At 47.7% G+C, this 18,057-nt stretch overlaps 1 protein-coding gene across 3 annotated transcripts in view; it reads left to right on the top strand.

Annotated features, from left to right (window-relative positions):
• The window catches only part of LOC142583367 (annexin-B12-like), a 69,860-nt gene extending 66,774 nt beyond the window's left edge, over nt 1-3,086 (top strand). For all 3 annotated transcript variants that reach the window (XM_075693802.1, XM_075693805.1, XM_075693808.1), the window contains one exon: nt 335-3,086. In XM_075693802.1, coding sequence (XP_075549917.1) covers nt 335-391 — 57 coding nt within the window. In that variant the 3' untranslated portion in view covers nt 392-3,086. The remainder of the gene's footprint in view (nt 1-334) is intronic.
• The last annotated feature ends 14,971 nt before the right edge of the window (nt 3,087-18,057 follow it).

Genomic DNA, 18,057 nt, shown 5'->3' with positions numbered 1-18,057 from the left:
TGTTGTTTAGAGGCTTGACTATTCCAAAAGCCTGTATTAAAGTGCTCCATTTTGTGCAATAAGCCTGCGACATTGCATTTTATGGCCTCTGTTTTTCATTAGTGGCTCTGCTGTGAGCTGTAATGGAGCTGAACTGAAATGACCATGTTAGCCTTTAGTTGCGGCAACTCAAACCCCGCCATCACTGTCTTCAACTCAGCTTTACAGCTGTTTGCAAACCACATTTGGCATTGGGTAAAAGTCAGCTTAGTGATGCACTTATAGCGCACAGGCAAGCAGCCTTTGAAGATGTCAAAGTACGCACCCTCACTTCTCCATGTATGTGTTTATGCAGGGCGACACTTCTGGCGATTATCGAAAGGTCCTGATTGCGCTTGTGTCTGGGAACTAGACATCGAAGGGTCCTGCCACTCCTCTCGAGAGAGTGCGCTTATGACATCTCGACAACGCCATGTGGCAACTTCCTTTCCTCTTCGGCTGTCTTCAGTCTTTCCACTCTGCTTGCATTTTCAATTGGTGTTGGAACTCTAGCCTATATCACTCTCAGTGTTGTAAAACTGTGCTGCTTATGCTGCATTTTATTGCTGAAAAATTGTCTTTCTCTGTATCATGATTGACTCTTGTATCATATATGAGATCTGAGTGTCCGTGTGTTACATGTTTTAAACAAAACTTATGTGGAGAGCCATCGTTATTCATTGTTAGTGTGTTGCAGTGGTGCTTAGTTTGGGCTTGGAGATGGCACACACCACTAAAAGAAAGAAGTCCTACGGGTCTCTGCAATTACAGGCTCGAAGTTCATTTTATGAGAGTATATCTGAAGATATTTTGTAAAATGTTAGTGCAAAAAAGAAGAAAAAAAAAGAAAGCCAAAGTTTTGCGCCTCTGTTGACAGCCAAACTTGGTGCAAGATTGTTTTGTAGCAAGTTTTAAGAAGTCTGCTAGCATACTGCCATATGGGACCATGGCCCAAGATCCGCAAAGCATGCCGGGCCTGAGGCGCATGATTGTAGTGGCACGGGCAGTCCGACACATCTGAGATGTGTTATCCCATCAGACAGGAAGCTTCAAGTGAATAGTCTTGTTGTTTTACCCCCTTTTTTATGCATACAGTAGTATTTTTGTTATATTAAATAGCCTTTATTCTGCTGTTAAGCATTCAGAGTTTACTCTTTTATAGTTTAATTCATGTCGCAAATGGCATGTTGTGCTGTGGCCAAGCTTCAGCATCCGGTGCACGATGTGAAACCCCGGTGAACGTTTGTCTTTTGTCACAAGAGGTTTTGTGAAACGCTTGTGGCTGCTCTAGTTCTTCGATGCATGAGCATTGTCTAAGCTTAACCCCATCTTTGCACTTTTAGAGCTTCTTTTGGTTGTTTTTTTTTGCTAATGACTATCATTGTTGAAGTTGTTTTGACTAGAGCTGTGCAAATATATGTATGTATATATATATATAAAAAAAAGAACTGCAGTATGCTCTCTTCAAAGTCAATTACGCATTGTGAACTTACCAGTGAGGAAGAATCCGTTTATTGCCTACACTGCCCTTTACAAAAAGCCTTTATAAAAATTTTCAACAAAACTTTTCAATGAACAAAACGCCAGTGACATTATTTTTGTAAAATGTGAAAGGTGATGGGTTCTCCTAGCTGCTTTCATAATGTGGTGAGTAAAGCACGATACTGAGGTAAGGCATGAGTGTTTTGTGTAATAGCAAAATTCTATTTTAGCATAGTACTTAAAGATTTAGTGATGTACATGCGCTTCATTGTGTTGCGCTTAATCTTTTCCTGTTCTGCATGCTGTCAGTGACCGTAATATATTTATTTTCTCGCATTCTTGTAGTCTGTAACCTGCTCTGTTGCTGTTCTTGTTTCTTTACTCCTTTTGGGAACCTGTTTGTTAGGTAGATTTTTTTATTCCATTTGCTACCAGCTGTCTGGTGCCTCGAAAAACATTTCGCAATCCTGCACAGCACGTTTGCACAGCTTAAGAACATGGCACATGCAGCCTGAACAGCCCTACTTACCACTTAATTCAGGCTGTAGCACTTTGCTTTTAATTGCAGGTGTGTGTTTGCTACAGGCACCAGATTGTCTGGCGGCTTGCATGTAGGCTCTATACGTGTAATCTTGACATAGCAGGTGATATTCGAACTCGCGAAAGTGATGCGCGTAAGCGTTCGAATAGCAGTTCTATTATAAGGTCACTCGTGGTAATTGCACGCTGCACTAACTTGGGTAGTACGCTAACACAAACAGCTATATGCTGTTTTTGATGGGAGGGTGGACAAACATGTCTACAGGACGTTGCCACTGAAATGGTTGTCAAGCTACCGCTAATGATAATTGTTTTTTTTAGGATCCCTAAACCACAGTGCTTTCTACTTTCTGTTACAATCCTTATTTTGTTTGGCCATAGCATTTAATTTAGTCTTTGGTCAATTCTCTTCATTTATAACGAGTTTATTTTGATTAGCTTTTTATTTATCACATAAAGCATGACTCCAATTGTGTGGTGCTGCTTTAGCATTTTTAGCTTGCTTGTAAGCACTTGGCTGCTCCCATTGCAATGGAACTCCTAACCTCCTAACTTTGCATAGGGCTTTGCAAACTTAGAGCTGTTATGAATGTATACAATGTATTTGAATATTTGCAAAGTGTAGACAAGCATATGCCTAAGCTACCTTTACAGCCAGGACAATTGTATGTAATTAATGGCAAGCATTAATGGGTCACAGTGGTGGTGCAGGGCTTTCATGCTATGCTAGGTTTTATTCACTTGGCTTGCTACAAAGCCATATTCTGGACCTATTTCTGTGAAACTGATTAGACTAGGTCAGCATTTCAGCTGTATTGTGCTTGGTTGAAGTTTCTTTTTCAGCTTGCTCGTTGAGACAGGTGCGGCAAGATCAAGATAGAGGAAGATTCAGAAGAGAACAATTGTCCATTTTCCTTTTTATAACACTTTGTACTGTCTTAAAGTATCCACTGTTTTCAGGCATTGCTAACTCGATACACTGGTTAAAGGTTGTTGGGTTTATACAATTACACTAACCTCTTGAATAAACTGCTGCATGCTTACAACTCGTGAAAGCCTCTTCGCTCACTAAAAATATGTTCTTTTAAAGTCTGTTCTACTTTTCGTGTGATCATCTGTAGGACTGCAGATACTTGTGTAGCTGCTGCAACTTCCCTCTTGGAGACCATGTGGCTTGTTGCTTTGCTTTGCTGCTAGGGCCCATTGGCTACATCATAGTGCAGATGCTGTGTAGCACGCTTTAAGGGAGTACTGTATACATTATCGGTACTGTAGGCACCGTGGCCAATCAAGCAATGGGTTATGACGAGTGAAGGAACTAGCTGCACGGCTGTCATTTGGTGTTCACAGTCGAGTTTCTTGCTCGGTGTGGCACTTGTGGCACAGCCAGAATTGAGTTCTGACAACAGTGTAGTTCCATCTGAAGCGCCTAAAATTATGTGTATCTGGGTCATATCTGGAGTGCTTGCGGTGTTTACAATTCGGAAACTAGCAGAAAAAAAAAAGCAATCGACACGCATGGAATAGATATGCGAGCGCGTGAACTGCAGCCTGCAGCTCACAGCGGCCGGTTATGGTGCCGTGTTGGTTGGCTGCTACAGGCACTACCGGCAACTGCAGCATCTTGTAGTCACGTGGTTTCACTCCATATTTCGCGGGCTTCCTTTAAATGCTGAAAAGAATAGCGCAGCATGTACGTTGCCACAAAAAATTGTATAGGTCTTTTCTGAATCCCTTCTACAACGCAACGAAACGCACTTCGCCCTGAGGTGCATATTAACAATTTTGCATAATTCGTCTCGGTTAACTGATTCAGCAGAATATAAAAAATGCTCTTGAGGAGGGCCACAAGAACGTATCCAGCTTTTCTGGACATCGGGGTTTACTTCGGGGGTGTGCCACCACGTGGCGTATTGACAACCTTTTCAAACTTCCCGTGGTGACGTAGGGATGACGTCAACGAGAAAAAAAAAAGCTATTCCTGCGCATTGAACTTCGCCACAAAACTTGTCCCGCCGGCACTATCAGTGTTTTTGATAAGGATTTGCCGCCGGTCGGCTGGAAATTTTCATCCTGAGAACGTTTAGCCTCGACGAGGCAAACCCAGCGGTGATTGATTCCGGGTTCAGAGGCTTCTCGAAAGGCAGCGTCGGCTTTTTTTTTTTTTATGCTGCAGATTTGACTGGCTAGCACAATCGTTGGAAGCAATTCGCGGCAGCTTTAGCTCGTGCCTAACTCCGATGTAGCTTATTCAAATACATGTAAAATACAAACTCTTTTCTGAGGACCGCTGGGCTGATATTACTGAAATTTGTTGCATTTGAAAGATTTTAAATTCTAGGGAATGTTGGAAGCGGAATTTTGAATTATCTGGATGTTTCAAAAAGTTTCGAAAATTGGTTAGCTTGAAAAAAATTGAAGCACGAAGCTTACAAATTCGCAGCTCTGCACCTAAAATAGATATCGCCGTTATGTAAACTGCATCCATGAGAGCATCCAAAGCGGACAAATTTGATATGTCGATTTATATAGAGTGAATTTGTTACATAGTGTACAAGGGCTTCGCAGAAGTTCTCACAAATTAGTAATATTTTTAGGCATAATATGACAATTTTGTCCGCTTTAGATGTGCTTTTAGGTGCAATTGACGAAATTGTGATATCCTTTTTGATTGCCAAGTTATGCTAGTTTCGTTTTCTGAAAATATGCGATTTTTGTAAGTTTTTATTTAAAAAATTGACCTATATCAAAAATTCGCAACCTACAGCAACGATATTTTAAACGTTTCTTTTAAATGTAACAAACGTCAAATTTGGTGCTGTGGTTGCCGAGAAAAACGATTTATCAATTGCCATGTATTTAGATAGGAGGTCCGAGCTACAGCTTTCAACGTCCCGCAGCTTCTATGAGATACTCCGTCGTGGACGGCTTTTGATTTTCACCTATCGGTTTCGTTAAGGTATTCCCGATTATTTCCCTAGCAATCTTCCTCTCCGCACTGACGGGCTACTGCAGTAGCTGAAAATAGAGAAAAGATGTGCTTAGGTATCAAGATAGACGCATAAACAAGTTGGTTTTTCACCTTGGGGCAAAAGGTATGACAATAATTGTGTGATCTGTTTGTTTATCGTCGTCCATTAGCATGCTATGGCCGAAGCTGCTCACAATATCGCGTCACATTTACTGGTCACCGGGCCAGGTACGCCCTTGGGTGTGACATACAGTACTTGCATTTAGTTCTCAAAGCACTGCCCTGTGACGATTATCCACGTGCGTGAAAGATTACCACTATTTAATATTATTGTGCAGAAATACAAGCAGGATTTGACCTCCAAATTGTCTACCATGTTGCCGTTCTGCCTTAAAATGTAGCCGCAATGCAAACTAGCAGATATCGAATCCCAAAAAGGCTGCCGACGTACTCGAAGGCCTCGCTCACAATTCCACACACTTATATTTAAAGCTGTGCGACTGTCAAGGACATCACTAAAGAATGTTGCCAGTTCGAGGAAGGTGACAGTCGCCACATGAGCCAATTTGTTCGCATCCTCATTGCGCGAGAATCGGTACCAGTCGTCGAAGAATGACCCCGTGGAGTGCATTGTATTAATGTGATGGAGTCCGCGTCCCGAATTTCAGATCCAATCTACTCGCCCCGTAACGACTGACAACCAGGCATGTCACTTATACGTGCGCTCGCTTGACACTTACCGGCACAGGACTTACTGGACCTCTCTTCAACACTTGCCGACATTCTCGCCTTATTTTGCACCATCGGGTTCCAGCCGAACTCTCAACAGCCACTTTATTCGTCCCGAAATTGGGCTCCCCTGTCAACGTTATGGTTTTTTTTACGTTTAAGTTATATTTTATATTTAAGTTATAGTGCTGTCCTGAGATTTCCATCAATTTCACCTTTCCCAAGGGGGCCACATTTTTGTAGGCCCCTGTTCATATTTTGGGAGATTTTTGATGGACGTTGAAACCGTAGCACGATCCCCTGACCACGCTCCTGAAAAAGTCATTTTATTTTCCCGAGGCCGTCTACAAGCTTCGACCTTCCGTTCATCAACTTCCTGGATTCACTATCAAGTGTAGTCCTTTTGGACGACTAGATTCCCACGGAAGTCGGCAATCACGCAACGGCCATTAGATTGAAGCCGTTTAAATGAAGTTTACTGTGGACACGACAGCCGCTTTTTCCCACTTCGAATGTAACTATTCGATCAATAAGCGCGATAATTAAGCATATAACTTCACAGTCTAGAAAATTATGCGGATCCCACGCACTGTGGAAATGGAGGTAAACGAAGCTCTCTGTGCTGTTTGATGATATTTAGCGGTGATGGGCACTGCAAATGTTTCATCAGCGTTTGGTGGAATACGAGAGTAGTGAGCTACATTGAGTGTACCACTGCTGTTTGTCTGCGTAGTACACAGAACATAAGGGAAACGTGTTTACTTGAGGCGTTGTGGGCCATTGTTTATAACCTATGAGAAGTTTGAGCATTGTCATTGCCTCGCATGGCACATCGCATCGCGCGGCAGAACTGTTGGCAGAATTATGGGGCTGTACGCGCCAAACCACAATCGGATTATTAGGCACGCCGTTGTGGCGGACTCCGGAAATTTGGACCACCTGGAGTTCTTTAATGTGCGTCTAAATCTAAGTACACGGGTGTTTTCGCATTTCGCCCCCATCGGAATGCGGCCGCCTTAGCCGGGATTCGATCCCGTGACTTCGTGCTAACGACACTCTTTATGCAGTACTTTCATCTTATGCATGGTTGTGAACAGGAGTGAAGGGAAGGAGGGTAACACGCCTTCCCGAAATGAAACATTCGGAATAACGCTTTGTTAAACGGTTGGATATACGTCTAGGGCCCACGATACGAACCACTTTCAAGTCGGTATCAGCTTGGAAAGTGGCAACCCAGATGAAACGTTTTCAAGTGGATAGACTTTCAGTTATCATAAGGTTATTTTTATTGAAGTTTCCTTCCCTGCCATGAGGTGAAAGCTGGCTAATAAGCACTTAAATTTTCTTTATTATTCAGACCTGTTAATATAAGATTGCTGTCTTTTACATCCTCCCAAATTAAAAAGTTGTGAATAATAAATGATCTCGTTAAAGGTGTAAACGCACACGCAACAAAAGTCCTAGTCTTTTTCTCAGTATTCACTCAATAAAAATGTAGCACGTCTATGCTGTCACGTTGTAGTGATGTGAAGAACAAGGCAGTTCCAAAAGAGTGAGTCACGAATCTGACTCACTATAAGGCGAACTTACGCTGAAAAAAAAAAAAAACCACTCGAATCGCAATGATGGCTGCCCGGAAAGTAGTGCTTCCTCTGAATCTGATCTAAGGATCAAGGCATTGGTTCATCAGATTTGAATGCTCGTACTACATTGCAGCGCAAGCTCGGGCGCTCAAATGTGATCCAGAATGTATACGCGATTATTCGCTTTGCGCGCGCAATCTGATTAGATAACGCTCTTTCGCCATTGAATCGATAACAACATTCAGAATATTTAAAATGCATGCAGGTGTGTCTTGAGAGAAGCGATAACTTTGGAACAGTGGTTAAAGACGCTAAAGAAAGCTCACCCCCCCCCCCCAAAATTAAAAAAAATTAGTGGCGGCTTAGCTCAGCTAACCCTGGATATGCAAAGCGAAAGCTTGCTTTAGCCTGGTTAAGTGTTCGTTTCATTTGGTTAACCTATGATTTAGCTGTAGTTATTATCCTTAGGTATACAAACATCGTTAAGGCAGGCATGACGGTTGTGCCTAGGTCGGTGGCTAACCATGACTGTGATTAGGCTTAGGTAGACACGCATCGTTCGACGGTGCGACGCCTGTTGTGCCACAGGGAAGCGCTCCAGAACGCTACAGACCTACCTGCCCATGGTGCGACGGTCACCCCACCACCTTCCATGTTACGTGAGGGTGCACGGGGGATAAACCCATACACTTACGAACACTTCAAACGAAAGAGCAGTGGGAGGCCTCTCTGTCCAGCTCGGACCTGACAACCCAGCGCAGCCTGGTACAGCAGGCAAGGGCAGCAGCACAGGCCACAGGGGCTCTGCAATGAGTTCTACATCCGCCGCCCAAGTCTTCGATAACTACTTCTTTCCCTTCGAAATAAATGTTTCTACCACCACCACAGGGAAGCGCAAGTGCTAGACATGCAAAGAGACGCCGCGAACGTGCGCAGCGTCGACGCACAAATGGACAGGGCGAGAACGCGGTCGCTACATTGATCTTGACGGTGCGACGCCTGTTGCATTCCGGACCCTCTCCAGTGAAGCTGCTTGCCGGGCGATATCCGCGGGGTAGTCGAACGCTGCTTGGCGACGACGGCTTAAAGCCTCCCGCTCCTGCGCAACGCTCGGAGAAGACGGCCCGGCCTCGCTGTCATCCATGGCCAAGCTCGCACTGACTAGGCAAGCGCGGCGCTCCTCAGCCAGGCTCGCGGCGAGTCACGTGGTCAGGCGGCGACCCAGCTGCGGAGAGCGCATGTGCCAAGCCGGCGGTGGCGGTGGAGCTCGGCGCGACGTGTCACGTGATGCGTTGCCAAGGCTACGGCACAGCTGCGGTCAAATGATGGTCAAATTGCTGGCGACGGCGAAACTCGGCTCGACGCCGTTAGAAAAACTTTCGCTTTAAAAAAAACAATGTACAGTTGCCTTAAATACGAGCTGAAACATAGTGCTCGCGGTAAAAAGGGAGCCCAAGACTGCACAGCGGTGCCGACATACCAAAAATTCAAGAGCTTTACGCTTTCTGGTTACTGGTATAGTTATCAAACAAGCATTTCGTCTGTCAGTGTAGCCCTGTAGTCCAGGGGCCAGTTCCACCACGGGCACTGTCAGAGCTCATATTTCACGTGACTGTACGTATGTCAGCATTAATTGTCACAAACTCACAGTATTTTCTTCTTTAGGGGTTCACATTAGACAGCCAAAATATTGCAGCAAAACCCTCATCCTAAACTTCAGTACTTTTAGTTCTAACGTACATGTCCGCGCTGCTCCATATGTTACAAAGTACTGAAAATGCATCCAATGCTTTCCCCCAGGCAGTTGTTTTTATTGCTAATGACGCCAGGAAACCGAACTGGATGCCAGCAACGCTAACAAATCGTAAAGTTCCACAGAATGGTGAAAGTGCAATCTCCAGAATTCCTGAGTATGTCCACGCTACAATGAACGATAGTTCTTTTCATCTTTTTTTAACGTAACACAGACATGTGCATGCTTGTTATGTTGACCAAGGAATAAAATCTGATTACAAAAGTGATGACTTAAAAGATGAGCAACACATTGCTACCTTTCAGGAAGGAAAAAAAAAAATCATGAGCCATTCCACTCTGCGAAGGTGGTTGACCAGCGAAGATGTTTAGCACACGACACGGAGGTGACACATAATTTTGAACAGGGGTACGAACTCATTTATTGTCTTGATGGGTGGTCATTATTTCACTTGCAGCTGCAATCACATTCTTTGATCATGTCAAATCGATGCACTTACACCGCTGAGTGGTCGGTTGGGCCGGATCGGCATGGCATCGCAAGGGATATGTCTGCGACACGGAACGCGTAAACCGCTCCCTTTTCGGTTCCGATACATCCACAATGAAATCACCGACAACAACAACAGGGGTAGTGTCATTGCAGCTAATTCGCGCAAAGTGAGTAGCCATGAACCTTACAGGACTATGAGTCATTGCATTTTTTGCTTGCTCACGGGGGTATGAGCCGTTGATGATGACAGTTTTCGACATGCTGTTCTGTTGTATGCGTGATTAGAAAGAATTTAAACACTGTTCGCTTCACTTTTCTGAGTGCTTGTAGCATCTGCCTTACGGGCACGGAGAAATACACTGTATGAACGGCAGTATGAATGTTTACGGGGGTATGAGCCATTGATGATTATAGTTTTCGTTCACGAAGAAGAACATGCATGGAACTCTAGTCATATGCAGCTTCGCTGTAAAATAGAAAATAAAAACTAAGTGCCCTTCCACTCTGTGAGGAAGGATGGCCAGCGAAGCTGTGTATGTGGGCCCCTTAATGGCGAGCTGCACCTCCGCCGCGGGTCGGCGCGGCATTGCACTATCTTCGGGATCGGCCCACGTATGGGGAGTGCTTCGCGACTGCGTCACTTCCGCCGCATGTCGGTCCGGTATTGCGCTAACTTCGGGATCAGCCCACGTATGGGAAGTTTTGATTTTACACACGGACATGATCTTGGGGGAACTGGCCCTTAATAGCTTCGCTGTAAGGTCGATTACGTCTTTGCGTTTCTTAAGTAATTAATGAGGGCGACGAACGCGGAAGCAGTGGCACGAGCGCGTTCGCGCGCCAACTGTGGAAAAAGACGACAGCGCTGGAGCCAATCCTGGTATGACAGTTTTGTGTTAACACACGGACACGATCCTGAGGGAAGCAGCCCTTAACAGCTTCGCTGTAATAATATTTGAAGAGCAACACTGAAAACCGAAATCAAATCTTGAGTTTTATGTTGCTGCCATTTAGTGGGGGAATGTGGAACTAAGTCCAATGCGGCTTAAAAGAACATCTCGGAGAACGGTATTGCGTCGCTGCCAGCATCACGCGGGACGAAAGGTGCGTGCGATTAAACCACTCGGCCACAGCTTCCGACGTTGTCGCAATGATACGCTTGGGTTTATCAAGATACCACGTGAATTTGCACGACTGTGTTTCAAAAATCGCTTTTGGGAACAGTGTTACGCCACATGTAGGGAGTCGAGATAGGCATCAAATCGAAAGCTGAGCCTCCAGACTACTTAGCTCTAGCGGCTATTACGATAGCAGCTACTGTTTTCTGCTGATAGCAGTTATCACAGCTACCGTTTTCGTCTCGAAAATCGACTACAAATTTTCGCCGTTTCCATAGGCATCCATTGCTGAATCTTTAACCGCTCTGGGAACAAAATTCTAGCTTTCCACAGCATGATCAACTGCATTTGTCTCGTGCGGATTCTCCCCTAAGAACATGTTCGTCAACTGCGTTTTTCAGTAAGCGACCTGCACTTTTAATTATTCGCGAAAAACCCGCTCGTTTCATTGAAAACGCGATAGCTTCGTGCCGCGGCCTCTTGGGGCGCTGTATGTACGTGTCAAGAAAAGCTCGATATGGGCAATTGTATGCCGTTGGTTTCATTCAGCTGAAGCCAACCAATTTTTTTTAAATTCTTAGTTCAAGTTACGTGAAACACCCTGTATACTGGCGGCGTCATAGCGACCGACACATGAAACGGAGGTGGCACAACAGGCCCTTTCATAAAGGCGTGGTGCACAAGGTGGATTTAGGGCGCCTGTATGTTCTCCAGCGGGGCGAGAAGGAAATTATATGCAGTGGAGAGCACCCCAACTGGTTTCTTGTTCTGTGGGCATCCAAGGTGAACCAATATTAAAAGAAAGAGAGCTCCAGATTCGCGTTCAAAGCCGGCAGTTTACCAATTGTTCCTGCACTAAAATAAGAAAAAGTTCCATGAAAGGGATTCTTGACTGATGCGACGATTGCGGGAATCGCAGTTTGCAAGCCACTTAAGGCAGAAGTGCAAGTAGATTATTTCGTTCATCAAAGACTGCATCGTCCCTAGTGTTGCGTGTGCCGAGGTATACGTGGCCGGCAGGAGGTCTGGACCCCACTTCACGCAGAGTCAGAGGCGAGGAGAGCTTTCTCGGCGAAGAATTCTTTATACAAGGTTTACAAGTTGGTGTGGTTATCAGGAGGGAGCAGCAGAGCAGCTGCAAGCTGCTTAAATAACACCTCCCCGTCCCCATATTCCCCAGACAGTCCCCGAGGACGAACAAGGTCGAGAGAGAGAGGGTCCGGGCAGCCTCCGTGGTCCCAACGCCGCTTTCTGTGGCCGGCGCCTCCGAGCACCGCGCTGCGTCGTCAGGCCAATCTGGCGGTCAGACGGAATAGTGCGCCGGGCAAGTTCAATTGCCTGGCATGGGACAAAGGGAACCAGCTGCAAGGCACGGGGTCGAAACATAGTCCTCCTTGGGTGGTCGGCAAAAGGGTTGCCCCTGGGCGCCGCCGCACAAAGGAGGGGGCGGGGGAAGGAGGGCTGCATTGCTGCCGGCACGAGGAGGGGACGAATAGCAGTCCGTGAGCCGGCGGCCGCTTCCGTCGTAGACGCCGTGCAGCCGCGAGGAAACCCGAGCCGTGCACGTAGTCGTCATGTGCCCGAAGCGGGCACCATGTGGGGATGAATGCTGCCTCCACGGTCGACACACCACAGCACTGGCCTCCCGTCAGGCAAATCCCAGGGCACAAACATAACAGCTCCTCCGCCGACGGGGAAGATCTCGTACGGTGAGAAGTCTCAGCTGCTCGACGGAAGAGGTCTGCTTCGCCTTCTGTCTCTTGATTTTCTCCTAAATCACGTGGAACGAAACCACGCGCTCGGCAGCGCCAGCCATACTCCCCAAGCGACCAAGCTGACATTGACAGTGAAAACTCCTACACTTCGTTAACTCCTGGCAGTCACACAAGTGTTCTCGCTTCTTCACAAGGCAAATAAGCAAAAGTATACAGTTGCAACCAAAAGAAATTTAGCACAAGCTGGCAAGATAAACTAAAAGGCGCGGCTTAAACCACCAGCATTGGCATTGGCTGCTCCCTTTCGATAGCGCACGCTGAAATTCAGCTCTTGAAGTGCTAGACTCCACCTCAACAATCGGGGATTCTTGCCTGACATTTGAGCCAGTCACTTTAGCGGGCAATGATCAGTCACAAAGACAAATGTCGTTCCCTAAAGGTGGCAGGCTAGGTTTTGAGATGCCCAAACAAGGCATGCACCTTCTTTTTCCGATGAGCTCCTCTCGTACTGTGAGCTTTCGGCTCGCGTATAACACTGGGTGCCCTTCACCATTGTCATCCTCCTGACACAACACAACCCCCAACCCACGATTGCTTGCATCGCACTGTACAATGAGGGGTCGGTCGTAGTTCGGTGCACGCAGCACGCGAGAAGCCGAGAGAGTAGCTTTGAGCCCCTGAAACGCGTCCTCCTTGGCGTCATCCCAAATTACTCTTTCAAGAGGCGATTTTCTTAGGGCATCGGTCAGTGGAGCCGCTAGTTCTGAATATTGGGGAATGGGACACATCTGATCTTTGGTTGTCGCATTCAGCTTCCTATAATCAATGCAAGGTGGTGGCTCTTTACCCGGGACCTCTACAAGAATGAGCGGAGAAGCATAGAAGCTCTCGCAAGGCTCGATTATTCTAAGTTCTAGCATCCGCTTAACTTCTCTTTTTAACATTTCCTGCTGCCTCGGTGCCGTCCTGTAAGCTCGTGATTTCACTGGAGTCTCGGATGTGAGTTCTATGTCGTGAGCCATCAGCTCCGTCTTTCCTGGATTTTGAGAAAACAAATCCGTGTTCTCTTCTACCAAGTTATTTAGATCAGCCAATCGCAGGTCTGTCAAAGCTTCCTGAGACGCAGCGACCCTCCATCACATCTTCCGCACCCGTAATTTCGTTCATTCCGCTTAGGCACGGCATTTCTGTCGCCACTTCGTACGTCATGTTGAGAGCCAAATTAACTGTTTGCTCTTTAATGAGAACCTCTCGTCACCTTTGCTAGCATGCTATCTAGTGAGCTAGAGCACGGCAGGACAAATAACCCGTCGACACATTCGGCGTCCTTCATCAATGCGCTCTCGAACTTGGTTTGCCTGGTTGTTCTGCCTGACTGCCTAACAGCCTCTGTATTTTCTGCAAACTCTCTCTCATGCTTAACAGTCTCTCCCTCACTACTCACAGATATTGAAGGGTTTTATGCCTCAATTTCGCACTCATCGCCGAGTGGATTGCTCACTTCCACCTCGGTATCCCGTTCTTTCATTTCCAGTTTAGCAGCCAAGGCACACGCTTTAGCTGTTGGTAGAGCCTGAACGCTACCCTCCACCCAATCTTTACCCTGGTCCCTCAGTAGGCGATCGGTGCGGTTAGAGAACAAGTAAGTGTACTGCGGCGCCAGCTTGTTAGAAACAGCCGCCTCAGTACACACTTCACCGCGACCGGAAGGCAGACACTCGTGTCCTCTAACACAGGCTTTATCCAAGCGCATTTGCCATTGTACTGCTCCTGCTTCACATAATCTGGGTGCACCAAGTCAGTGGTTGCTTTACTGTCCCGCAACACGTTACAGTTTTTCCCATTCACCTGCAGTTTAGACAGGTGCGGTTTGAGCAGCTCATCATTAGTCTGCGAGTCAGAAACGTACGCGAACACAACTTTTGGTTTGCGGCAGCCGACAGCTATGTGACCGGTTTCGTTGCAGTTAAAGCACGTCACCGGCCTCCGTTCTTCGAACAAGCACTTCTTTGAACGTTTCTCACGAATCTCTCTCTCTTGTTCCCCTACCGGCTGCTCGTGAACCTTCGGCTCCACTTCTTTCGCAGCACCTTTCCCATTAATGGGCTTAGCTGTACCCTTCCAGCCTCTCTTTTCCACCGCACCGGCGATCGTAGCCTCCTCTTTAATTCCTCTGCGTGAGGCATGCTGATCCGCCAGGTCAGCGGCTGTCTGCACCGACTCTACACGATCCCTGTCTTGGATACAAAAATTCATTGCCTCCGGCACCTTTGAATAAAACTGCTCCAAGGCAAACACTTCTAACGCCTTTTCGAAGCTGCCAAAAGCTTTGGTGCCCCTTAACCACTCGGCCAAATTTACCTTTAACTCATAAGCAAACTCAGCAAAAGTGGCGCCCTGCCTTTTGTTCAGACTTCGAAATCTCTGCCTGAATGCCTCTGCTGACAAATGAAACCGCTTCAATAGGCTCTCTTTCACCTGATCATAGTCATCAGAATCATCCGCAGGCAACCTCGCAAGCACATCTGCTGCCTCGTAGGGCAACAAACTAAGCAAGCGCCGCGCCCAAGTGCCGCGAACAAAGTTTGGCTTTTCGCAAGTTCTCTCGAAATTTACGAGATACAGGCCCATGTCTTGCCCAACCTTCAAGGGCTGCACAAGTTTAGATAGATCATGAAGGTCATGTCTACCTGCTCCCTCTGATTCCGAAACCACACTTGTCTTTCTCAACTCGACTTCAAGTCGAAGTTTCTCTATCTGAAGCTCTGTTAGCTTCTGCTCGTCCGCCTTGCGCCTTAGGATCGCGTTCCACATTTCTACGATTTTCTCTTTCGCAAGATCCGTGCTCTCAATCGCTTCAATGATACTTGCTTTCGTCATTTGAAGCTGAGCTTCAACGCCTAGCTCCTCGCAAAGGGATATGAGCTGAGTTCTGAGCAACCGTTTCAGATCCATCGCGGAACACTGGTGTGACAATGCCTCGACCTCTAACCAGAAGTACCAAAACACACGCTTCTGCGGCAGGTTCCTACCAGCGACTAGGATTACACCTCTATCCAGTCAGCCTGGTCACTCAGAAGAGCAAAGCCAACACTTAGCAGCTCTACGCTGTCCATCACTGATTTCGGTGTGCTGTCGTCCGTCATACTTCAGGCTCGATACCACCGCTCGCCCTCCAGTTGTTGCGTGTGCCGAGGTATGCGTGGCCGGCAGGAGGTCTGGACCCCACTTCACGCAGAGCCAGAGACGAGGAGAGCTTTCTCGGCGAAGAATTCTTTATACACTGTTTACAAGTTGGCGTGGTTATCAGGAGAGAGCAGCAGAGCAGCTGCAAGCTGCTTAAATAACACCTCCCCGTCCCCAGATTCCCCAGACAGTCCCTAAGGACGAACAAGGTCGAGAGAGAGAGGGTCCGGGCAGCCTCCGTGGTCCCAACGCCGCTTTCAGTGGCCGGCGCCTCCGGGCACCGCGCTGCGACGTCAGGCCAATCTGGCGGTCGGACGGAATAGTGCGCCGGGCAAGTTCAATAGCCCAGCATGGGACAAAGGGATGCAAGGCACGGGGTCGACACATAGTCCTCCTTGGGTGGTCGGTAAAAGGGTTGCCCCTGGGCGCTGCCGCACAAAGGAGGGGGGGGGGGGAAGGAGGGTTGCATTGCTGCCGGCACGAGGAGGGGCTGAATAGCAGTCCGTGAGCCGGCGGCCGCTTCCGTCGTAGACGCCGTGCAGCCGCGAGGAAACCCGAGCCGTGCACGTAGCCGTCATGTGCCCGAAGCGGGCACCATGTGGGGATGAATGCTGCCTCCACGGTCGACACACCATAGCACTGGCCTCCCGTCAGGCAAATCCCAGGGCACAAACATAACACTAGCTGCGGCTGGTGCCGCGGCGAATTGCGTGGATCCACCTGCCTCTTTAGGGGACCAATATTTATCGCCAGTCCATGAGGCCAACAAGACACTTGGATGCATATGCGAGGAGACTGCGGAGCTCAGTTCGCTGAAGTACCGCCATTCCAATCGAGTGCGGCCGTGAGTCTGCTCACTTGGATGGCGCCCGTGGAACTATAGACTTAAACCACCTTGCCCACCTGTTAACCAACCGTGCGGAGCTTCTCCGCAATGAACTGACCACTCTTTTGGCGCTCGTAAAGGTGCTGCGACCTCCAAGCGCCATATGCAAGCCGCATGGCACGCTCTGCAGCGTCGACTGGTCGCTCGGGTAGTTGCAGATTGGGTTTTGCCGCTTTGTGGCAGCTTGTCTATGAATTGTTCGAGTCTGCTGGGTGATACGATATAGTGTACTCACTCATGCAGATACAGACTGTCTGTCGTGCTTTGACGCATACGTGTATGTCAAAAATGCCTTTGTTGAACTATTGACCCCCCGCGGAACAATGGACATACAGAAAGAAACAATTCGGCGCACCACGTGATTTCTCTAGCCTACGTGCGGTTCTGGCATCCCGGATGACCTTATCCTTCTAGATGTGGGTTCACTCCGAAAAGTTCGCGGCGGGGGGGGGGGGGGGAGGGGGGCGGCTGTCGCACTGCGTCCATCCGCGCACAGTGCAGATATCCACCCTTGTACAGTAAATTGCACATTGCCTTCAATACTTTTCAATACTAAGTCGGAAGCGATTACGTCAACTAGCTCAGGATATGTTGTAGTCAGATGCACGCGGAAGTATTTGTAAATGTGATTAAATGGGCTTACAAAAGGGCCCATTGGCCCGGAACTTGATCCGGTCGATCAGAGCGGAAAGGGCCCATGTTCAGTGAAGAGGCGACGTAGAACCACTGGCGGATCCAGAGGAAGAGGAGGAGAGGGAGAGGCTGACAGTATTGAGCGTTCAGCAGGACCCCTCCCCCCATTATCTGTATACTTCGATGAGAGCCTCCTCCTGGAGTCTACCCTAGCTGGATCTGACCCTGGGCAGAACGAAAACAAGAATTAATTACATCGTTACGTAAATAGGGGTAAACATAATAATACAGAGAACGGAAGGCGAAGGCTACTGACGGGAGGGGCGCTCTCTTTTTTAGCTGTCCGGGAAAACACACTCAGGCAGGATAGAAAGGTAATCGTTCGATGAAGCATGCGTGCTCATCGTGTCCGGATATGAAGCGCCTTTCGCAGATAGGCGGGCGTCGAACGTCGCTCGATTTCCCGCACTAGGGCTTCGCACTATGACGCAAAAGTGCACGCAGACGCCGAAGCGCGCATTCACGCTCGCAGCAGCGTTTCAGTGTATTCTGCCACCCCAGGCAAATCGAAATTATTGCGCCCATCTCCTTCCTGGCTCCAAATTTAGGTGTATCATTTTGAAACAGCTGAACGTCACTTTGTGAAACATTATAATTGTAATGGAAGGAATTATCCTAGGCGCCGTGTTGGCGAACCAGCACGGTGAGCAGCTGTGTTCGTTGACGTCTCACACAACACCCTACCACTTCTTGGTGCTCTTTGACCATCATTGGCCCTTGCGCCACAAAGCCCCATACATCGTCGCGCAGCTGCAGCTTTCTCCAACACAGCCGATAGGGTGGGGCCCCTCCTAAGCTTTCCTTCCTCCATGGAAGCAGGTTATTCGCGGCAGTGAATATGATACAATGAAGTCATCCTAGACGTCATATTGGAGAACCATCACGGTGAGA

This window comes from Dermacentor variabilis, chromosome 1, assembly GCF_050947875.1.
Source record: "Dermacentor variabilis isolate Ectoservices chromosome 1, ASM5094787v1, whole genome shotgun sequence".
Taxonomy (NCBI): Eukaryota; Metazoa; Arthropoda; class Arachnida; order Ixodida; family Ixodidae; genus Dermacentor; species Dermacentor variabilis.
The sequence above is the reverse complement of the archived record's forward strand: the minus strand, read 5'-3'. Positions and strand labels throughout refer to the sequence as shown.